Below are 24,587 nucleotides of genomic sequence, written 5' to 3' on the forward strand. Positions count from 1 at the left end.
CCGCTCTCCCAGCAAGGGTGGCTCAGGACAGCTTACAGCACAATATAAAACAATACAATATAATAATTCAATATACCACATAAAATCCAATAATACAAAAGTTTAAAACCGCAACTATACAGCTTATTAAAGTGCTAGTAAATCTGCTTCTTAGTCTCCTTCAGATGTCCAAGGCACTTGGGTCAGGCTATACTTGGGGGGAACCTGGGGGTCGGGCTCACTCTCCGTAACTTTCAGATGTCAGTGGTGGCAGTGGTGGCGTCGGCTCCAAAAGCCTGGTGAAAGAGCGCCCTTTTACAGGCCCTGTGGAACTGTAACAGGTCCCACAGGGCCCTGATCTCCTCTGGGAGCTCATTCCACCAGTATGGAGCCACCACCGAGAAAGCCCTGGCCCTTGTTGTCACAAGCCTGGCCTCCTTGATGTTTGGGAGGACCAGCCGATTCTGGGTCCAGATCACAGCACTCTCTGGGGGACATATGGGGAAAGGTGGTCCCTCAGGTATGCAGGTCCCAGGCCATAAAGGGCTTTAAAGGTAATAACCAGCACCTTTCTACTCTGAGGCCAGTCATTCCAGTCCCAGAATGCTTCTGCTACTCCCAGGGGCTGTCATTCCACTCTGGGGCCTGTCAATTCTGTCCCAGAATGCTTCTGCTACCCCCAGGCTATGAAGCTTCTGCTATCCCCAGTCATTCTACTCTGGGACCTGTCATTCCAGTCCCAGAACACTCCTGCTACCCCCCAAAGACTGTCATTCCATCCTGAGGCCGGTCATTCAAGTTCCAGAACACTCCTGCTACTTCCAGGGGCTGTCATTCCATTCTGGAGCCTTTCATTCCAGTCCCAGAACACCAAGAAATTTTTCCGCATGCAAAAGGAGCACTAGACTTGCAGAGAACCCGATGCAAAACACACAACGGTCATGCGCCGCCTGGGAATCTAAACACCTCCCTTCCCATTCTGAAGGAGAAGGATGGACATCTCTGATTGGAAATCAGAGATGCCTATCAGCCTTGGATGCTTGATATTGGTCCCTCGGTGGCTGGAATATCCCACTGAGAGGGTCGCCTGGGGTTCGTGAGGTGCTAGGAGGACAGGAGGATTCCAGGGTCAGGAGGCTGTCGTGACACTCCTGCTGAACCTCAGACACATGGGGTAGGTCGGTTACCTCACCAACCCCCGCCTATCTGGTGCTTATTACCGAGTCCATGGTTGGGGTAGGTTGGGCAGACCCCCATCTCTCTCTCTCTTTCTCAGACCTCGGAGCTGCCCTTCCTTGTTCCTCCGTCTTCACCATCCCTGGCATTCCATAAGAGCTAAGTGTCATCCTCCTTGGTCAGTGTTTCTTCTCCCCTTATTAACCCTCCCTTCGCCTGTCTCTGTGCCATCCTCCCAACTTCAGAGGAGTTTGGCTATGGGATCCCATAGCCATACCATCTGTATACACCCACCCAGCTTCATCCCTATCGGACCATCATCACTGAGGGTGCTTTCTGGGACCCCCCCAACCCCCCCCCCTTGGCAGTCAGTGTTCCCCAGACTGGCCTGGGAGGTAAGAGACCAGGGTCCCCAGGGAACCCTCTAAGGGGCTTGTCTTTGGGTACCCTCCTGAATGCAGGAACCCCCTGTGTTCCTGTCCCTGGTGCACACCCTGGGCTCATCCCTCTGATAGGGATTCTTGAGGGGTGAGGAGGGCCCCTGCTTCCTTTTTCATGTCAGTACTCAGGAGTTCTTCTCTCCGGGCCAAGGGGGAAGGAGGCAGGAGGGGCTGGGGGCTGCCCCCCTCCTGACACCCACCCACATCCGCTTTTCCATGCGAAACTGCAGGGGTGGGGTTTCTCTGACGAAAGTGCCCGAACACTTCCAAGCTGGGCGGGAGATGCTCATGCACTTGGGTGGCCAGACACATGACCTTCGAGCTGGTCCATCTGAGCTTCAAAAAAGGCAAAGTTCGGCCCAGATTTTAGCTCGGTGTTCGGGTATGTGCCCATCCCTAGAGAGCTGTATGTGTACTAGTGGTGTTCTATTATTGTCTCTTTTGGACCTGTCTTGCCACAGGTTTTCTCTGGGTACCATTCTGACTTGGTTGATCTGTTTCTTGACCATCAGGTGAATACTTTAGTTTCAAAAAGGTTTGTTGTAGATCCCTCAGGTGAGAATGTCTGTCTGTAGGTTTGGAGCAGATGTAGCTGTAATGTAGATCCTGGCTGTATACAATGGATCATTTGGTATGTTTAGGATGGTAGCTGGAGGCATGTTGGTACATTTGTCAGTCAGTAAGTTTCTGGTATAAGGTGGTGTAATTTTGTGTAATTTTACAGCAGCATCCAGAAAATGTATTTATTGAATGCCTGGTAGAATATGTCCAGGACTTCTTTACCATGTGTCCATACAATAAAAATGTCATCAGTGTATCACAGGTATAAGAGAGGTATGAGTGGGGAGGAGTTTAGGAAGCTTTGTTCCAAATCAGTCATACAGGTGTTAGCATACTGTGGGGCCATGTGAGTGCCCATGGCTGTACCATTGATCTGAAGGAACAAGTTGTCACCAGATCTGAAGTGGTTATGGGTAAGAACAAAATGGCAAGTTTGGTGGCAAGGTCAGCTGTGGAGTTGTCAGAAATCATATTCCTTATGGCTTGTAATCCATCTTTATGTGGGATTTTGGTATACAGAGATTCCACATTCATGCTGGCTAAAATAATATTCTATGGAAGGTTGTTCAATGACTGAATTTTCCTCAGAAAGTCTGTGGTGTTGTGAACATAACTAGAAGTGTTGATGGCATACGGTCCTAGAACAGAGTCCATATATCTAGATTGCCCCAAAGTGACAGTGCCTGAAACAATGAGGTATCTTGGGTTGTTGGGTTTGTGTATTTTGGGTAGACGATCAAAGGTACCTGGTTGAGGTTCCTGTGGTGTGTCTTAAAGGATTTGCTCCTGAATGTTCAGGGGTAATTCCTTTAGAATCTTGTTTAGTTCTTTTCTGTATTCCTGTGTGGGGCTTGAGTAAAAAGCAGTATTTGAGAGTTGTCTTTGAGCCTCCTGGATGTAGTCTGATCTATTCATGATTACAATGGCTCCAACCTTTATCTGCCTCTTTATAATATCTGGATTGTTCCTGAGACTGTCTCTGGCCTTCCTTTCAGTATGGTAGAGATTCTGCTGTACACAATGTTGTTTGTTGATCACATTGGTTTGGATCCTATGGTGAAAGTATTCTATGTAGAGATCCAGTGTGGCATTGTGACCATCTGGAGGGGTTCCTGTGGAGTCTCTCTTTTGTAGCATTGTTTTGATGGTGTGTGGTGGTATCATGTTTATTGGTGGTTTTTAGGGTGCTCTCCAGACCTTCTCTGGCTTGCCCACTTCGGTGGGTGGGCCAAGGAAGACCCGGGGAGGCATTTAAATGCCTCTCCAATCCTTCCAGGCCCCTCCCCAGCCCGTCTGTCTTGGCATGACTCGGGGGTGGTGGTTAAACTTTAAACCTCAAGTCGAACTGCAGAGGTGGCATGCTCCCTTTATTGAATGGAAGGCAATTCGCCTTCCCTTCAGTGATAGGAAACCCCCCCTTCAAGGGGGGATTATTATACCCTATGGGGACAGTCCCCATAGGGTAAAATTGAGTCAAATTATTCGGCTAGTCCGATAGTTCCTGAACCCCAGTATCATATCGATACTGGGTTTTGGGAATATCGGCAAATACTGAAATTTTTCGGACTCAGTAAATCCAAATCAAAAAAAAAAATCCAATTTTTTTGTGTGCACATCCCTAGTTGACATTATTGTTTGTTGCTGTTTACTTTTCTGAGTGGTTTTTTTTTCAGTTTTAATTGCATGCATTATAGTGCTGTTAGGAAAAGCAGGATGTGAAGCTTTTAAATAAGTAAAGGGAAGAAGATGTTTATTTAATTTTTGGAAATATTCACCCACTAGTTTTCAGCCAAAAAACTTTTCAAGGCAGTTTCCAAAAATTTACAAATAAAAAAAGTAACATAACAGCCAACAGCAATATAAAATAGCCAGAACACACAACTAAACATTAGGCTGGAAGTATCATTTAAAATACCATATAGTGGTAAGACCAGTGTAACGATAAAATATACAACCAAGAAATCAAGAAGTGAGAAAATCTGTTCCTTATCCAGCTCCTTGCTTCCCCAAATGTATGTTCAATACCTGCATTATCTCACTTGACCCAGGTGAAAGGAGTTGGGGATCTTCAGCATACTGATGACTAGGGATGTTAATTCAGGTATTTTCAGTCCTGATGTATATCCATAAAATACATTATTTGCATTTTTAATATACATTCACGCCGGAACAAAGACGCCAGATAAAACAACAAGCCCGGGTGCTGGTAGGCAGACACTACCCTACACAATGTGGCCCTAGTTAGGGGAATCTGGAAACACTGTAAACCGCTCAGAGACCTGTTAGGTTAGAGCGGTATATAAATTGAATGTATAAATAAATAAATAAATATTCAGGCAGTACCTTTTTGTTTTGTTTTTTAAAATGCCAGAACTCATATATAAAGTTGCACCAATTTCCACCAATTCTCCCCTCAGGACTTGGCAAAGCCCTGGGGGAAGGTGCCTGTACTAGTACAATCACAAAAAGTACAATCACAAATATTTCTTCGAATACCCAAGGTGGACTCTGCTCACATGTTCTCTCTCAATCCCCTCTTTATCCCACCCTTCCTCCAATCTCCCTTCCTTTATATTGACCTCACAACAATGGCCATATCACCCAGCCTGACAAAGGGAGCTTTGACTCTTGGAAGCTTATTCCCTGAAACTCTTGTTGGTCTCTAATCTGCCACTAGACTCAAATCTAACTGTCCCAGTATCACCGAATAAGCATCATGCAAAATGTAGATCTGAACAAAGGTCTCCCGGCTCTACCCCCAAAGTCCTCAGATATTTCCGAAGTTGGACTTGGCAACCCTACCCTTTTTGCATGAGGGATCCCTCTGTCTGCAGCAGCTTCACCAGCCCTGCTTTCTGAGAGAGAACACCTGCCCACTCTGGGCAAAGCCTTTTATCTCCTCTTCCTAGGCACCACCCTCTGCTCCCCTGCTGGTGTAGTTTCCCCACCAAAATCCCATTAGCCAATCACAGGGTCCAGAGGGAACCTGGGAAATGTAGGTCCTGATTGCCACTCCAGTACAGGCTTCCCTGGAGCCACTAGGCCTCCCTTGAGCCTGCAGGCCACACCACAATAGGACCATGATCATGACAACTTCTTTCACATGTTGGGCCCAAAACAACCTGGGACAGATTCATGGTTGCGATAATAGCCATAAAGTCCTGATCCTGACCCAGCCAGGCATCGTTGGCACAGATGCTGGAAGTATACTTACAGGAGCCTCAAACCACCTCTAGCACCCAAGGCAAGATACACATTCTACAAATTAGCAACTTTTGCACATGGAATCTGCTAAATGAGTGAGATTCCTAGAGAATCATAGCAACTCTTACTCTTCCATCCCACAGTACCAGGTTGGTGAAGCACTGCATACCCATCTGTAGTAATTTGCTACATAGTTATGCACTCTTCTTCATATAGACAGTCAGGAAACCCAGATCCACCTTATTCTCTAACACTTGATCATATATAAGAGAGATTGACCTGGCAATGCATAACACAGAGGTCAAAGTTAAAAAAACTCTTCATCCACATCCTTTCAGCTGGACAGAGATTTGACAACTGGTGAGCCCCAACATGTCTCCACAACTGTCTTCTGATATGTGTCCTTTTCCTATCATCATAACTGGTTTCATGAACCCTCAGCTTAATTGTCCCATAGTAACAGATACCAAGTATGCCTCGGCACCACTAAAAAAAACCCCCTCCCTTATGTCCTCCCTCACCAATCCAAAAATATCCTCAGGAGGGCAGACCAAATCACACAAAACTACATAAACATGACTCAGCACAAAGGACCTGCAGTAGTGCAACTGATAGAAGCCATATTGAAAGAGTGCTGGGCAGCTCGATAAAGAGAGCTGAAGAGCCAGGCAGACATGAGGCATTGAGGATATTCAGAGAAGTGGCTTGATAGCCTTCCTCTTCCTCCCAGCCCTGGTATTCTTTGGAGGTGTCCCATCCAAATACTTGCCAGGGTTGGCTCTGTTTAGCTTCTGAGATCTGATGAGATCGGGTTTGCCTGGGCTATCCAAGCCAGGGCCAAAGCAGCCATTTTCTCCAGGGGAACAAATATCTGTCATCTGGAGGTCAGTTGTAATTCTAGGAGATCTCTAAGATGAGAAACTCCTGGAGATATGGGGATGGAGCCTGGGGAAGGCAGGTTTTTGGTAGAGGAGAGACCTCAGCAGGGAATATTGCCAAAGAGTCCACCCTCCAAAGAAGCCATTTTCTCCATGGGAACAAATATCTGTCATCTGGAGGTCAGTTGTAATTCTAGGAGATCTCTAAGTAGGGTTGCCAACTCCAAGATGAGAAACCCCTGGAGATATGGGGATGGAGCCTGGGGAAGGCAGGTTTTCGGTGGAGGAGAGACCTCAGCAGGGAATATTGCCAAAGAGTCCACCCTCCAAAGCAGCCATTTTCTCCAGGGGAACAAATATCTGTCATCTGGAGGTCAGCAGTCATTCCAAGAGATCCACAAGCCCCTCCTGAAGGTTGGTAACCCTAAAGTGCCACTGGACTTTTCTTTTGTGTAAACACCTTGAAATAGGACAAAGAAGTCAACAAACACCAATAGCCTGTGTTCTGTGAGCTATAACAGTGTTTCAGGATTATAATTACCTTTTTCTAAGAAAAAATGTTCTAGGCTAAGTTTTACTGAATAGCCATGCTGTGCAAACCTAAGCAAAAATAATCTAAACAACAGCAAAAAAGAAGAAGAAGAAGAAGAAGAAGAAGGTCAGGTGCAACTTCCCATCCATCAGAACATTAGGCTAAAACACTAGATCCACTGGACCCCCACCCCATCTCTTAACCCCTTGGTTTGTTACGCTCATTGAACTCCAACATAAGTGTTTGTCTGTGAAGTGCCTGGTTTCCCTTTGAAGCGAATCAAACTGGTTTGTGCGATGCAGCAAAATTTCCCGGCTTTTCTTTGTTAGCAGTGAATTAATAGGCTGGTGTAGTCTGACATGCATGCATTCAATTTTGAACAGCAGGCTGTTCAATATTTGCAGGCACGTTATTCCTCCTTGTAGTGCTTGTCCTATTAATTGTGAGTGACTGCCAATGGAGCCTGCTGAGCAGAGCTGCTGCCAGAGCCATTCCTTAGGGCCAGGCAATCTTCAGCCTACTGTGTGTTTGTTAGGAAGCTTCTCCCCAGCCTTCTTTGTTTTTTGCATGTGGCTGCGGTTATTTCCCCAAGTGATACAGGAACCAGCAGTTGTTTCACAGCTGCGTGAGCTGTTATTTTCCACCATTGCTACAGTTTTGGCATGTAGTTGTTGTTCATCATTGGGAAAGAACACCTTAACTTTTTAGCCAATTAGAACACAAATACAAAGAGGGAGTCACTCAGTGGGGAATCTGCATAAAAGAATTCAGCATGAATTAAAACCCTAAAGGTATCACATAATGGACCCTATGGACATTAGTGCCTTTTTGCTTATCAGTTTCATAGCGTAGAGAGGAGACATACAGCAGTTCAGTACACAAGAACCCTCATTATCCAAAGTTTGATTATCTCAGGCAGTGTCTGTGGAGCGACGGGAAGTGATTTCCCTTTGCAAATGGCAACCTGAAGCTACTTCAGTATTTTGGTTACTGTAAAAATGTAATGAAGGAGAGAGGCAGTCTTGCTGCAAAGAAAAAAGCTCATCTGAGAAACAAGATATGCTTAAAGAACGAAGACAATGCTTTTGAAGTGGCATGGCACTGCTGTGAGGAAGCGGAAGCCCTTGTGCTATCGACTTCATTTTCAAGTACTACAAGACCAGCCGTGTGAATCAGTAGATACTTCCCCTCCTTTCATCTCCTTAAATACAGTTTTTAAGCACTCTTTTTTAAAAATCCAAACGTTCTTCAGGCAGGAGAGTGGGGGAACTGTTACTTCCAAAAGGGGGCAGACATGGTCACACCAAAATGTAGGTTACTGCATTAGCACTGAGAATTCCTTGGGTGGGAATGGAGTAGCAAATTAGGGTTGCAGTTGAGGGCTGGGAATCCCCCAGAGCTTTTGGAGGTGGAGCCAGAGGTCATGAGGCATCACACGATGCCACTTCCAGTCACAAAACTAGGACTTTCTGCTTTCAGTTTTCCAATTGGATGTTACTGTGTGAACTGGCAAAATCCAGTTGGAAAGTGGATTAAAAGTGGATTATTTAGTGTGTGTGGCCACAGCCTAGGAGTGGTTTTCGGAATCTATGGAACGCTCCAGCAATCCCCTTAAAAATCTAGTAATATGGGGGAATTGCTATGGGGGAGGATTGTTATGCAACCAAGAGTGACATCAGCGCAATGTCACTTTTGTCTTCCACAGTTTCTTCTGCTGCTGCACGAGACAGCAGTGGCTAGCAGAGGTGAGGGGCCAGGAGGTCCCCCACTATAATGGGAAGTCTTTGTCCCCCCAGTAGCTATACATTTTCCAAATCATATGAACTGAAGCACTGCAAAAATAGATCCCCCAGAATGTATGGTGGGATACCACAATGAACTGGGTGTACTCAAAGGTAGCAATGATGACACTACCAAAGTGCTTCCAAATACTTGAAAAACTATGTGTACATAGCCTGAATTTGCTGTCACCAGTTTAGTCCTTCCCTTCATCGGTGTAGTTCTTTGCAAACCTGTCGAACTTGGGCCTCGTTTGCCATGGATTTCTTAACTGGCAATCTGATTTGGCTCTGAATGCTTATCGTCCTGCTTCATTCTGGCTGGGAGGGGGGAGCATGTGAGTGTGTGTGTGTGTGGGTGTGGTTGTGTGGACCCGCTTTGCTGGGAGTAGTCATATGCAGGGCCTCCCTTCCATGGGAAGAATGTGTGCTTGACCTACTGGGGGGATTGTTTGAATTGTGTATAATAAGAGAACTGACACCAAGGGAGTCAGTTCTGACAAAGCTTCGTCTATGCTTGAAACCTCTTTATCTCTCAATAAACAAATCACTGCCAAGAGAATGTTGCTAGGAGCAAGGTCTGTTCAAGACCTGACAAAACCTCAGTCTCAATTATCTGAACACCTGATTATTGGAATAGTTTTCGAAGAAAACCCTAGCAAACTCATACAAAATTTCTGCTGAGTAAATGTACTAAGTATCACAAAGGTAAGGCTATAATCCAAAGTGTACATACTAGGGAATTTTATCAGGCAGCCTTTGGAATTCAATAGGGCTTTCTTCCTAGAAGCAGAAGAGTTTCTCTCCTAACTAGTTTGTACTTTTTAATAATCTTTTTATTGGTTTTACTATAGTAAACAAAGGTAAATCATATCATTTTATACAAAACGTTTCACTAAAGAAAGATCAACATACATTTCAGCACATATTTCTGACAATAACTATAAAGAAAATTATGTCCACCCCAAATATAAAGTTCATCAGGATTTCATTTCTATTACTTGGTGTTTATACAAATATAATCAGTTAGTATTTTATCGCACAACCTTAAAAATCCATCTTAACACCTATATCTTACACATAACATAACACCAACAACAATCAGTTATTTAAGCATAAATTCATCCATAGTACCTTTTATCTATAAACAAATCCAAATTGATTTATTCCTTCTATTTTTCTGTTCCTTTTAAACATATTCCAGTTTCCTATAAACTGCAGTCAAATAACAAGCCTGAATTTCTTATTTCCTGTCTCTTTTCTTTAAAGTTATAATATTTCTCTTTTTCTTCTTCAAATATGTATCCAAAATTTATACCTTATATTTCTATTGTCCTACTCTAATCATATCCCGGTACAGTATTTAATCATAACCTGGTAAACCAAGAAAATATACCAAAATAAACAGTTATTTCCTGTTTTTTTCCCTCTATGTCTTTCTATGTCTTTAATTTGTCTTCTTATAAATTATATATAACCTCCTGTTCAAAAGTCTTTCTACCATCTATCTCATTCCCTCTTGGTGTTTCTTATTGTTAATTACTTTGACATTATTTACATTAAAATAATTAATATCTCCTTATTTTAATTATGTAATCACATTTTACCACCCTCTACTAATTATGTTGACAATACAATGCAAGTGCAAATAATAATCAGAAAATATATTTAAGCTATAAAGAAAAATCAAAAACAAGAATTCCATTTCCATCTTAGCCATCCTTTTTTACAATTATCAATTTGGGCAATTATTCTACCATTTAATAGACATTGCCAATTCTGCCATTAGGACACATCACCTATGTCTAATCATTTCGTGCAGATTATAAAAGATATTAAAAAGTTGTTCTGTCTCCAAACGCACGTTGCCTGTTTTCGCTTTGTTTTCCAGAACAACCTTCTCTTCTTAATCATACTTAAGTGATTTTATTTTCCAGAACAACACCCTCTTACTTAAGTGTCCTAATTTGCCTCCATGCTTTGCCTTTTCTGTCTCTTCTGTTCTGTCTTCATTTCCCTTTTATATTCTATACTTTTCCCTGAAGGGCATCTTGCTCCCTTTTTGGCCACCTTAAACGTCTCTCCTTGCATTAATTCTTCAGTTTCGCTTTTTGCCAGTCCCACCTCCAAGGAAAAAATTTTAAGTCTCACTTCTCCGGATATTTGCCTTATGTCTACAAAAGGCATGTCTTGCATCTCCTTATTTTGGTTATAGTTTTGTTCTCTCTTTAAATCCTCTGCACTCCACTGAGACTGTAGTAGTTCCTCTTCATTTGTACATTCCAAGCCTGTTTTTTGTAGACTCTCAAAAGCATTTTTACAGAGGTTCCAGGCAATGGTGCAATGTGTGGGTGCTTAGTCAGGACGCTCCTGACTAGCCCTGTCCTTCATCGCTTTTTTGGAACCCCCAGGGTCCTAGTGCACATTGGGAGATCACCAAGCCTCACAGAGGGAGGTTTGGCAGCAAGAAACTTGACCAGGTGCCCCACAAACAGCGGTGAATGGGGCGAGACTGAGCTGTTTTGACACAGGAGTGAAGAATGGAACAACATGGTTCACCATGTTCTCAGCTGCAACCGCCCATTTTAACTTTGGATTTTCATCAACACAATATACAACGAAGTCAAGAACGTGAGTAGCGTATAATTTCTAGATAACTCAGTGAAGACCCCCTTGAGCTAACTGCACAGGAGATTCTCCAAACTTTTGGAATGCGGTTAGTTAAAGACTTGGAGTAAAAGATAATAAAATGATGCTGGCAGGGAAGAACGAGGAACTAATTGCAGGACAAATTGAGGATATGGATTTAGAAAATACAGAAGTTGGTCAATTATCTTTGAAACAATTTAAAAAGTTTCTGTTCAATGAAGTACGGTCAGCAGTTGAAAAAGGTTTGTACTTATTGATAGATTCCAGAAAGAGAAAAAGCTGTTACCTACAAAAACCACTGATTGTCCTTTCTCTTCCCAAAGTAGGAGGAGGCAATCTGCATTATGCTGGTGTTCACAGAATTGGGGAAATTTGTGCAAGGAGAGCAACAGGCATCACTGGTGGAGGAGAGTGTTTTATGGGACATAAGCTGTGGATGGGGGATATAATGATGCATCTGAAGGATCTCTGGGTCAGATAATCTCTTTCTTACATGCCCAGGGAAATGCTGATTGCCACTTTGGGGTCAGGAAGCAATTGTTCTCCAGGACAGTTTGGCCAGGGATCCTGGAGGGTTTCCCCCCCCCATCCCCAGCATAAAGCAGTGGTCACTGGGGATGGGGGGAGGTATTTGTGAATTTCCTGCATTGTGCAAGGGGTTGGACTAGATGACCCTGGAGGTCCCTTCCAACTATATGACTCTATGATTCACTGAGATTTTTGTTATCAAAACTGGATAAAAAGTTGTGCTTAGTAAAGCACATGTGTTCTTATTCTGCTGTCTCAGTTTGCCAGGAAGCTGTATGGGAAGCCTTCCGGATCTTTTTGGACCGAATTCCAGATGCAACAGAGTATCAGAACTGGGTTGCTGCCTGCCAGCGAGAGACTTTCTGCATATTTGACATTGGGAAAAACTTCAGTAATTCTCAAGAGCATCTGGAGATTATTCAACGGGTAAGAGCTGAGGGATGCATTTTCCAGCCCAGAGCAATATCTCTTTTAAAAAGTCATCATTGGGCTTTTTAAAAGGGTTTTTTTAAGAATGACATTGGAATGAGTAACTATATAATAAAAGGCAACATAAAGAATTGGGGCTTTCTGTTTTGTGGCTGAATAAACTCACAACTAATCCTCTCCTCTTTTTTAAATAACTTTTTTGCAGCGAGTAAAACATAGAGCTTTCCAGGACAGGTAAGTAAACCAAAAATATAGTATTTACCTGTTGATGCTGTCACTTTTTATTAACAAAATGTAATGTATGCACATTTATAATAATGGATTCTTTTGCTCATGTTTATTTAAGATCCATGATTCAAAGTAGATGACATGTATGCCATGCAGACTATCACAGGTGCTTTGATACAGTCATGTGGTCTCTTTGAAGAATCTTCATGAGTGATACGCCTAAACACCTAAGATTCAGACCCATCCTCTGCTCATGTTTTAGTCAGAATTAATTCATTCTACTGCTCTAATCAATTTTGCAGAAATGTCCAGAATAGTAATGTTCCAAACAATGTATCTTAGGTTTTGTTCTCAACCTTGTGGCAGGGACATTTAGAGGAATATTCAGGCATTAGCTGTTGTGGGTTGAATATATTTCAAACTGGAATCACTCTAAAAAAATAAATATGCAGCAACATCAAAAGAAACGTAATGGGGAAGATCAAGGTTGAAGTTACGTAGGTGTGGGGGGTTGCTTCTGTTTATTCTTTTTGTTATACAAATAATTTTAAATATAGCATTCAGTAGTTTTCATTCACATTTCCAAAAACCCTGTTTGTGGAGCAAACAAGGGTCAGTTCTTAGATCCTCCTACTTATTCATTACACAGATCATTTTAACAACTTAAGTGATCACCTTGGGTGAGCAGTGCAGTATTTGACTACAAACTTTGAAGAATCCCATGAGCAACACTTTTAAGCAAAGTACAAATGTTCCTAATGGAAATTGGTATATGGGATTACATGTTTTTATATTGCTCATTTAAAGGTTATTTAAGTGATTGGTCATTTAAGGAATTATATTGCTCATTTTAGGGATACTTTCAAAGCAAGAGATATTCAGAGGTGGTTTGCCATTGCTTGCCTCTCCATAGCAATCCTGCTATTCCTTGTTGGTCCCCATCCAAATAAGAACTGGGGCCAACCCTGCTTAGTTTCTGAGATCTAACAAGATCTAACCTTAAGATCTTAAAGTGAACTTCAGTAGCTATCAGAACATGCAGGAAAGATTATGGTAGGGCTACTGTATGGAAATAACATACTTATATCCACATTATGACTTTGGAGTCCTGGAATTATCGTCCTTGGAAATCTTTAGGTGAGAAAAAGAGAGAAGAACATGGTTTCCTTTTGATGCCCAGACTTCTTTTCTTCTTGCAGTTCCCCCTCCCCATCACTCCAGCTTGATTTCTGATATTTCCTTAGCTTAGTAAGCATGCTTTGAATGTGCCAAAGTCCTGAAGCAGGTAGCCAACATTTACAGAAGTGATGATTTAGAGAGTTGGATAGCCCCAACTTTGAAAACCCATTTAGCCTGTTTCAGTGTGAAGCAGTTATTTCTGTCTTATCGCTCCTTAACAACTGATACTATCTTTAGCAAAATCAAGCTTTCTCTCTTTATCTGCTATTTTGTTGAACATCTATAATACAAAAGTAATAGGCTTTCCCTATGATGGATTTATAGTAAAATTATAAGAAAAGTTACAGCCTTCTATTTCCATTAACTTCAATAGACTCAGAAGGGTATAAAATAATATACCTATGGGACCATCTTTCCCCATTTGTGCCCCAGAGAGCCTTGCACTGCAGATCAACACCTTTTGGTAGTCACCAGCCCAAAAGATGTCTGCCTAGCCTCAGCCAGGGCATTTTCTGCCCTGGCCCTGGCCTGGTAGAACATGTTCCCACCAGAGATCAGGGCCCTAAATTCCTCAAGGCCCGTAAAAAGGAGCTGTTTCAGCAGACCTTCAGCTGAGGTGGCAGTTGTCCAACCATTTTGGCCTCCCCTGCTCGTACTGTCCCACTTAATGGCCCTACGGTGCTAAAAAGATCTGCACGGCATCTTACGGTGAATTGAATGCCTTATCAACCATCTAGCCAGCATCCACACAGGAGACACTCTGGACTACCATGAATTGGACTGCCATCATATTCTGAATTGGTTTAAAACTGGATTTAAATTGTATATATTCATATTGTTTTTACTACTGTGAAATGACCTGTTGTGACCCACCCCGAGCCCGCTTGCAGGGGATGGAGGGTTATAAAACACACACACACACATGCATACAATCTTAATTTAGGTTGGAAATGGGTACCTCACATTCTGTATCCTTTAACCTGCTGTTAGTGTTGGAATATTTTGCCGATTAGCATATTATTCTTCTATACTATACTGTTTTTCCCCATGTGCAGATAGTGAAGAACCATTACATTCCCAGTCTTAAAGACACATGAACATGGGTTGTAGGTTTGTTGACGTTCAAAGTCCACAAATATCTATGACAATGTCAGACAGGGTAGTAACTCTCAGATGCAATAAGTCCTTTAATTGGCTTTATTGTAGAAAGTCAGGAAAGTTACAAACAAGTCAAACGCTTTGACAGAACTGACAAATACTTCAAAGTTAGAAACTACAGGACCTCTGGTCCAGCCCTCATAAATACATCAGCATTGCATAGTAAAGTTACAGGTTAATACAGTTCAATTAACTCAATGGGAATGTTTATCAATTACTATCCTCCCGAGGCCATGAGAAAAGCAAAACTCTCTCATGGCCGACCCGGGGGAGGTACAACTTCACAGGGTTCCTAAGCGCCGATATCTACATTCACACAGGCTGGTCTCAATCCCCCCCCCAGGAGGATACTTGCTGACAGATTGAAACCTAGATTGGAAACAGATTGGAAACTGCAAACAGGGAAGAAGGCATAAGCAAATGTGATAACATTCAGCAAAGCAAAGCTATGTACATCAGAGACTCAAACATGCATGTATAGTGACCCAATGACCAGGCAAGGGTCCGATTCTGACAGACAACCACCCAAGATGCCATATATGATATTAGAATAATTTTCCAAAGCAGATGGAAAACTAGAGCTATTTGATCTTTCTGTTTGTTTTCAGACATCTGTAATCCAAATGCAATTGTATTGTTCAGTGGATGTCCCATTCTGCTGATTGTACTTGGCTTACACTATGTAGTCCACCTCGAGTCTCAGCACAAAAAGCAGACTATAAATAACCAAATAATAATAAAAAAAATGTTTTTCAGAGCTTGTGTTTTATTGCAGTTAGACAGGCAAGGCCTAAGTGGGTGTTGTGTTTTGGGTGCCTCTTATGCTGCCTTTCAAGTAGTAGTTTATCACATGAACCAACAATTTATTTCCATCCCATCACAAAATATCTAAAAAGAAAGGTTTACAGTGGCCTAGAGGAACTGGGTCACTGTGTTGCACTTAAACAGTCTGCTGTGTAGCTATGGCTACTATATGAATTAGGCATAGGAAAGTTCGCAGCACCATGCTGTATACATGACGAATTATAAAACTAGCATGTGTTCCTTACTGAGTGCTTATTAATTACTTGGTAGGAAAGAAGAAATTTCAACAGAGAAAACCAGTAGCAAAAAGTTTGAAGAACTTCCTTCTTTTACACAAGGTAAATAAACATGAATGTCTCTCTGTCTATGAACATACTGTTATTGTAGGCATCATTTAAAATTCTGAAGTGTGACGAATGTTGTGAGCATAATACTCTAATGGCATAATATGCTTGCACTTTAAGTCTCATTCTTCACATGAAAGCATATCAAGCCTTACTCTTACCTTGTATTTTGTATGGCTCCCCAATATGGTTCACAGGTCCGGTAGACCTTTTGGAAAAAACTCAATTAACATTTTTTCGTAAAATTTTGTCTCTGCCACCATCTATTGCTTCCTCAGTGATACGTTTAGAGTTAGGGTTACCAAAGATCTTGACCTTGATTTGGAAAGCTATAGTCAACTATAAATATAGGTTGTTTGCTGCTGAAAATCTTCCGACCTTGACTTCCTTATCAGTACAAGATCGACACTGGCAAGGAGGGAATAACGCTGTGAACACAAAGTTCAAGCAACTAGGCATACATAAAACTGGGAACGTAACATCTAAAATTAGAACAGTGCTCAACAAAAAATTAATGGAGCACGACTGGAATGCGTTACAAAAGCATGCCACACAGAAATGCTCACCACTATATGTGGGAATTAAATACTCCATCAGATTTGACATACCACATTATTTATATGTACTATCTGTTCCTAAGTTGAGAAGAGTACATATGGTGGCATGCTGCAATGCATTCCCATCTGCACAGGTGAAGGGTCATTTTCAGGACATCCCAGCAAGTCAATGCTACTGCAACTGCCCATTAGCAACTGTAGACTCACTTGCCCATATATTTTTCTGTTGCCCAAAACATGCAGTTGTGAGAGAAAAGTTCCTGAGGAAATGGCTATTAAACTTTTCTTCCTTTTCAGAATCTAGAAGGTTGAGACTTCTGCTGAGTATTCTATGCAATAACTGTATAATAGATGTGGCACATTTCTGTTATACTGTCTTTTTTAATGTTTTTTAAAAATTAAAGTGTAAATTAAATTCTTTTTGAACTGAACTGAAACTGAACTGAACATTCGTCACATGGTTGAATGTACTTCATTTAAACCTTAAACTCTGCAGTGTTTCAACTGTGCAGAGTTGTGCAGTATTCTATCTTGTTTCCACTGGGGGGAAATGTTAATAAAAGAAGGTGCAAAATAAATGATTGGACAAAAATTGGCTGCATGCAATTATATTTTTATAAGTTTAGGTAGCATTCTATCAGTGGCATGCAGCTGTTTGTGAACAGTGATGCGTGTGATGGTGTCTTAACCGTACATGATAAAGCAAAAAGTTGTTGATATGTATACCAAAATTGTGTCTGAACCCACATATGCTGAACAGGCATGCAAATCTACACAGAGCATATAATATTTCAGATGCATTCACACTGCCTTTTGTCCTGGAGAATCCCAGGCACACTCCTCGTGTAGACATGACTCCAGAAAAACTACCTTGGGAAAGCAAGGGATGGTGAAAACCATTATTAAGAGAGCCAGAATTTTGCTGATTGTTAGACTGAGCATCCTAATTCTTCTGCAGCATACACTTCATCACCTGTATTTAAGGTATTGGTGAGTTTGGAAGCTGTACGAGTAGAGCATTTTCCTACTGGTTGTTCAAAAATAAGGCTTGTTTTTGATGAAGTGGGGGCAACTTTCTGGATTTTGCATTTATTTAAAAGATCAAAAACTCTTGACAGTCACTTGTTTGACATTAATACTTATGCATATGGACCTCATTCACAGAACAGAGCCAGGCTGTTCTTAGGTCTACCAACCTCCAGCTGGGGGCAACTTTCTGGATTTTGCATTTATTTAAAAGATCAAAAACTATTGACAGTCACTTGTTTGACATTAATACTTATGCATATGGACCTCATTCACAGAACAGAGCCAGGCTGTTCTTAGGTCTACCAACCTCCAGCTGGGGCCTGGAGATCTCCCAGAGTTAAAACTGATCACCCAACTACAGAGGTCACTTCCCCTGGAGGAAATGGCAGCTTCAGTGGGCAGAGTCTATGACATCACATTCCTACTGAACTCCCTCACCTCACCTCCCTAACCCCCACCCTCACAGTCTCTACCTCTTGGTGGTGGAAAGTGCTGTCAGATCATAGCTGACTTATGGTGACTTTGTGGGCAGGGGTTTTTTTCCCTGGGGAAAGGTGATGGAATGGAGTTCCAGAACCTCTTTGACAAAATTCTTTGTAAAATATTTAAAGGTTCATGAATTTTCAGTATACACACTGAAAACTTCATTTCCCTCTTGAGAGTTCTGGCACCTCTTTTTAAAAAAACAAAAAATACCCTGACTGTAGAGTTTTCAAGGATAACCAAAGAGAGATCATGGGAAAAGAGGTAGGAAACAGTTAATGGCAACCGTGATATGTTTACAGAGGGAATATCACTCTTTTATAGATTTTTCAAAAAAATAGATCAATACAAATACTAATACATTTCTGTACATTCATACAAGAATAAGCATCGAAAAATGATTCCACATTGTTGACAAGCACAGTCCAATAATCTAAAGTTGTTACAAACAGTAAGTCTTCTTTGTGTCTTTTTGTACTAACATTGGAACGTAGACAAATAGCATAAAGGTAACCAATCTGCACAGAGGCTTGCTCCAACACCTGTTTTATAAGACTTCTTCAGAGCAGAACACATGTTGACTCAGTGAATCCTTTCCTACTCAGCATTCATCTCTGCATGCTGTCTCTCTGCATAATGCTCACACTCGGTGAAATCTTCCCTCTCTTTTTTAAAAAAAATATATTACAACCGATACTGGGGGGAAAAGGGATAGGGGAAAAAAGATCAAAAATATAATTACCCCAAAAACGTATTATGAGGGTGATTTTACAGAAAATAAGGACCATCCTTCAAAATGTTAATATATATGTAACAAAGTATATGATATAATGACATTGTAGCTTAAAATATATATTACCTATTAACTTAAAAACTTATATTTTCATTTTTATGTTATCAGTCTTATCTCTTATATAACATAGATTACATCAGAAATTTGTATGCGATTTCACACAACAGTTTGTTACAGTAAACAAGTTTGTTATAATAAACAACACATATTACACTTTTCATTTCATATTAAAACTGTCTTTTAGTATTATTGTTTACTATTAAACCTTTCAAATATATTACTAAAGAAATTAGTAATAAAAACCTCACCAATTATTTTCAAATTCATCTTTCAGTCTTTGGTTAATGTAGTTTGTCAGTTTTGCCATAACTGGGTATTCTTGCATCTTGTCTTGCAACCCTTAATTTTCCACTTGGCTGCGAATACTACTCTTGCTGCTGTTAGCATGTATCTGAACAATTCATACATTGCTCTATCCATATTCACTGGTAAGATTCCTAATAACATTGTCTCTGGTGACTTGGTGAATTTAATATTCAGAATTTTTTGGATTTCAGTATGTATTTCCGTCCAATATTTGCTCGTTTTTTTACAAGACCACCAGATATGGTAAAAAGTACCATCTATCTCTTTACACTTCCAACACAATCCTTTATAGTTTTTACCCATCTTCTCAATGTCTTTTGGGGTGATGTACCAGTGATAAAACATTTTATACCAGTTCTCTCTAAGTGCTTGACTTGCTGTGAATTTTATGTCTTTCATCCAAAGCTTTTCCCAACACTGAAATGAAATCTCCTTGCCAAAGTTTTGTGACCATTTCACCATACATGTCTTGACTTGTTCTGTTTCTGTATCATATTGCAAAAGGAATTTATAAAAATGCCCTAAAAGATGATCTTTTTTATTCAATACAATCTACTCTCTAATTGTGTCCCATACGCTGCGATCTGTTTTGAAACTGGCCAGATGCTGCTAGGAACTCGGGCCTGGCTTCTGACCATCAAATTCTGGCTGTGCCTTCTGTTTAATCCTGACCCGAATTCATTTTTAATGCTGACAGATCATTATGAACCTAATTGGCTGAAATTAGTCCCCCCAAAAATTAGGTCCTTAGGAATACATCTAGACTTGCTTTACTTATCATCTGCCTCCACTATATTTTATACAATTAAACGCAGGCTTCTAGATACTCAATTTCAGTGCCTGACTGAGGCAGCCAGGAAAACCTGTTCCCCAGTTCATCTGGGATTATCCCAGATACTGGGCCAGACAGCTACTTATTTTTGTTCTCTAACTGATCACCATCAAAGAAGGGCATTTATGTTAGCCAGATCTAACTTATTGCCATCAGCCATCTTCTTTGGAAGATGCCAAAAAAATCCCCTATGAACTTAGGCAATGCTCCTGTGGTCAGGGTGATATCGAATCCATTTCCCATGTTCTTTTAAATTGTCAATTTTATACTAAGATTCAAGGAACATTTCTGGACACCCTTCGTTTTACATGGTGTGGTCTTCCTGAGAGTATCAAGGTCCAGTTGCTACTCTCTGGGCAAAATGCTTCTATAACTTTAAACGTTGCTTGTTTTCTTCAATCTGTAATTCGAACCAGGGAAACTATTAATCGATCAGTTCTTTTTTGTTGGCTGTTCAACAGCCATACCTTTGATGTATTCTTAAATTTTAATGTTATCTTATCTCTTACATGCCAATAAAGGTTGTCTGTCTGATTCAATACAATATTTTCAAATTGAGTCAACTCTCAATGTTTATCGTCTTTCAGCCTTAATGAAAGTTGAAGATGTGTTAACCATTGTATCTTTCCCCGTTCTTCATTAATTACTTGCCAAGATTTGATTTTCCCATGTTTATTGATCATATCTTGGTATGTTATAAAATCATTAGTTTTCCTCTCATATTTGTCATGATAAGCATCTAGTGGGGACATTAAAGGTGATATCAGGGGACTTATTCTTGTGTTAAGTGACCACCAATTTTTCAACAAGCTGTCTCTAATAACATGGCCAATACTTATTGTGGGGGGGGGGGTTGGATGTTTTCCCAGTTTTAGTCCAAATATGTTTATGTAAGCCATCCATCAAATCTGCTGCTTCCCATTTCATCAGTCTTTCATTGGGATTTTTAATTCAGTCAGCAATCCAAACCAAGCAAACTGCGAAATCTTTTCTTAGGGCAATTCTGCATTGGCTTTTACTTTTCCCTCCATTGTTTTACCAAACCCACGTTGGAACAGATATTCCCCTCTGTATTGCATGCCGCTTTCACTTTCTTTGATCATGGGATTTTATGGTACCTTCTGCATAGATTTATGGCCATTCAAGGGTGACTTCACAGTCAGTACAGCGTTGCCCCAGCGTATTTGAACGTGGTTTTGAGCTGTACATTTGGTAAAACAGCAGAGGGGAAAGCCAATGCAGAATCGCCCTTATTCAGCTTTTTCTCTGTATGCTTTCTCTGAATGCTGAGTAGGAAAAGATTTACTGAGTCTACATGTATTCTGCTATGAAGAAGCCTTATGAAACAGGTGTTGGAGCAAGCCTGTATGCAGATTTGTTACCTTTATGCTATTTGTCTACAATCCAATATTAGTACAAGAAAAACGCAAAGATTTACTGTGTAAGAACTTTAGATTATTGGACTGTGCTTGTCAACACTGTGGAATCATTTTTCAATGCTTATTCTTGTATGAATGTACAGAAATGTATTTATGTAGGGTTTTCAAAGCAAAAGATGTTCAGAGGGGTTTGTCATTGCCTGCCTCTGCCTCTTGACTCTAGTATTCCTTAGAGGTCTCCCATCCGTTTACTAGCTGGGGCTGACGCTGCTTAGCTCCTGAGATCTGACAAGATCAGGCTAGCATGGGCTATTCAAGTTAGGGCATGACTGTATTCTTGATTTAGGCAAAACACAGCTCAGGCCTGCCTTTACATGTGGATAAACTTGCCCAGTCCTGCTTTTGCCAAGTAGTGGCAGCAAGGGAGTTGGACTGCCCCAGCCAGAGCTTTTGCTTTTTTTGGGGGGGGAGGTGCATGTGGGTCAGTGGGTGGTTGAGTAAATAAAGCTTCTTTAACACTTGTGGTTTTAAAAACTGTAATCCATGGTGTAGGGTCTTAAAATACCATGCCTTGATAGAACGAAAGGGGTGGGAGAAAGGTTTGAGAGGAGAGCTTACAATCTCTTGGAGTCTTCCCATAGTTGAGATCAGATTCTATGTGGGGGTGTCTGGATAGTATTTCACTGCCACGTTCTAAGGAAATTACATTCTTCATGAAAAAGGAAGACATTTTCCTTGTGATGTTTCATGTGTGGTCTGAAGAAATCAGAGCTCCCTCTAGCTAGTAGGACTGTTGCAGTCCTTGTAAATCTGGCTCAGGAGCATTCTGTTTCAGCAGGCAGAAAGAGAACAACATTACATGGGAGGAAGAATTTCTTCAGGCTGAGAGATTTGCCAAAGCTGCAGCAGGTTTGCTAAACAGAGCGGTCTCTTTCAAGTGAAATGCTAGAATTCTCCTGACTTGCAATGGGTTGGGCCAGTTGTTCATAAGAAGTTTACCTCTGATCTTTGTGAGCACACCCACAAAGAGGTTCACCAACAAAGTGTTTCTCTTCCAGTATGACAGGGTGCAAGCTCTTTAATTTATGGTTTTGTTCTCTGTTGCATTTTACATAGCACACAAGCCAAACTGTGTTTTAGCTCACAACTCATTTTCAGGCAGAGGCTGCTTAGTTTTGTCATTTGCTAATTCGTATTCTCTTCTCCTTGGAAAAGAATAAACTATAGCACAATGATGTTCTTAACCCCTGTCTACCTCCGTATGCAGCGGCACCTACCGGCATCTTAGTCAAAGAGATTGCCAATGATACCAAGCCTCCTGTGAAGGTAAGGACATGTTCTATCTAGCCAATTCACACCATTAGCATTCCAATGGTTTCCATCAACTTAAGTGATGATATCAGTGTTTTCTTAGCATTTTTCCTGTGAGCTTACTCTAAATAATGTTGCTTGTGTGTCACTCTGGAAAATAATAGATATTTCAGATCGCTTTAAAGCAACGGTTTCATCCTCAACTGTTCTTCAAGTCTCTTCACCCTGATTAAATAATCCAGTTTTATTAAAAATGCAATAAAGGGTGTGGAAAAGCAAACATTCACTGCTGTTTGCTGAGCTTCAGGAAAATCAAAAGTGAAGAATTGGGGACAGGATAGTTAGGATCATCTCCAGATACTGATGACTGTGTTCACCATACCTGTAGCATCCTCTGTAACATGACAATACTTTTGGGTCACTCACCCCTGTGGTTCACACAACTTATGGCTTCAACAAATTCTGGGCTTGTCTTGATGTAATGACTATGGCTGCAAATCCCAAGACCCTTTCCTGGGAATAAGCCCTTTTGAATAAAGTGAGACTTATTGCGACCAGATCTGCTTCAGAATGCTGTCTGTGATTCTAAACCACATTTAACTTAGCATCAGAACTTAGTGATCAGAAGCACTAATAATGATTTTCCCAAGAAGTATGTATATACATATATTAGTTGATGGTGTCAGTAGCTCTAAAAACCCACTTCTCTACTTCCCATGAAAGTCCATGTGGAAGATCACAAAGTTACTGCTTCTGATTGCTGTAATGTGATTACTGACGGTATCCATTTATAATTAGGAAATGGTTCTTCTACAAGGAAATGGTGGCATCTCTCCCTTATTATAAAAGAGTTTTGGGTGCCAGAATTCTAAAATTGGCCCCTTTAGTGTTAGGCCGAAAAAACTGCCACTCAGAAGACACTGGCTGGGTTCATTGGCTGCTTTGTGCAGTCCCGGCCAGCGTTCCAAGGTCATTTACATATGGAAGCTGATTGGACTACACTCCATTCCACACCTCAAACTCACCCCCCCCCCGCAAGGCAGTTGGAATTTTCAGTTGGGAGAGGAGAATGATGTCAGCTGCTCCCTAGGCAGAGGCTGTGTGTGTGTGCGTGGGGGGGGGGGTTGTAAAGACAGACAGGCAGATAAACGTTGGCTGATGGTTGCCAACTCCAGGTTCGAACTCCAGGACATAGGGTTGCCAACTCCAGGTTGGAAACTTCCAGGATATTTTAGGGATGAAGCCTGCTGAGGGTGGGACCTGAGGAGGAGGAGGAAGAGGGGGACCTCAGACAGATACAATGCCATGCTGCCCACACTCCAGACAAGCTGTTGCCAGTCTCCAGGTGACAGCTGGAGAGATCTTAAAGCTTTGGTGCTACTTCAAAGTTCCCCAGGAGCCCAAAACAGAGTAGTGTTTTGGAAAATCTTGAGGAATTGTTTGGTGCATTTACGATGGGGCTCCTGGGGAACTATTGTTGCCAATCTTGGCCCAGCAGCCATCAAACCATTCTCTTCAACCCCCTGCTGTGCAGCTGACTTTCCCCTAGGGTTGCCAATCTCCAGGTGGGACCTGGAGATCTCCCACTGCTACAATTGATCTCCAGATGACAGAGATCAGTTCCCCTAGAGAAAATGACTGCTTTAGGAGGGTAGACCCTATGACATTATACCTGCTGAGTCCTTCCGCCCCCCCCCCGCCCAATGCTGCCCTCTACAGAATCCACCCCCCAAACCTCCAGGTATTTCCCTCCTTAGAGCTGGCAACCCTACATTCCCCTCAGTGCCTGTTGGGAGTGGGTGGTGGGGGAGGGGAAGGGAGTGGGCGACCGGAGGCTTCTGCCTCCTGTCTCCGGTCCTGGAGTGGGGGGGGTGGAAACGGACCCGGCAGCCGGAGGCTTGCACCTCCAGTCGCCGGCCCTGGAGTGAGTGGGGTTGAGTGGGGGGAAACGGACCCTGCGGCCGGATGTC

At 41.7% G+C, this 24,587-nt stretch overlaps 1 protein-coding gene across 1 annotated transcript in view; it reads left to right on the plus strand.

Annotated features, from left to right (window-relative positions):
• Positions 1 to 24,587, plus strand: part of IMPG1 (interphotoreceptor matrix proteoglycan 1) — a 146,461-nt gene that overhangs the window by 8,771 nt on the left and 113,103 nt on the right. Inside the window, exons 2-5 of the mRNA XM_015416486.1 lie at positions 11,985 to 12,151; positions 12,360 to 12,388; positions 15,794 to 15,861; positions 22,574 to 22,649. Coding sequence (XP_015271972.1) covers positions 11,985 to 12,151; positions 12,360 to 12,388; positions 15,794 to 15,861; positions 22,574 to 22,649 — 340 coding nt within the window. The remainder of the gene's footprint in view (positions 1 to 11,984; positions 12,152 to 12,359; positions 12,389 to 15,793; positions 15,862 to 22,573; positions 22,650 to 24,587) is intronic.

Source organism: Gekko japonicus, unplaced genomic scaffold (assembly GCF_001447785.1).
Source record: "Gekko japonicus isolate JY-2015 unplaced genomic scaffold, Gekko_japonicus_V1.1 scaffold2356, whole genome shotgun sequence".
Classification (NCBI taxonomy): domain Eukaryota; kingdom Metazoa; phylum Chordata; class Lepidosauria; order Squamata; family Gekkonidae; genus Gekko; species Gekko japonicus.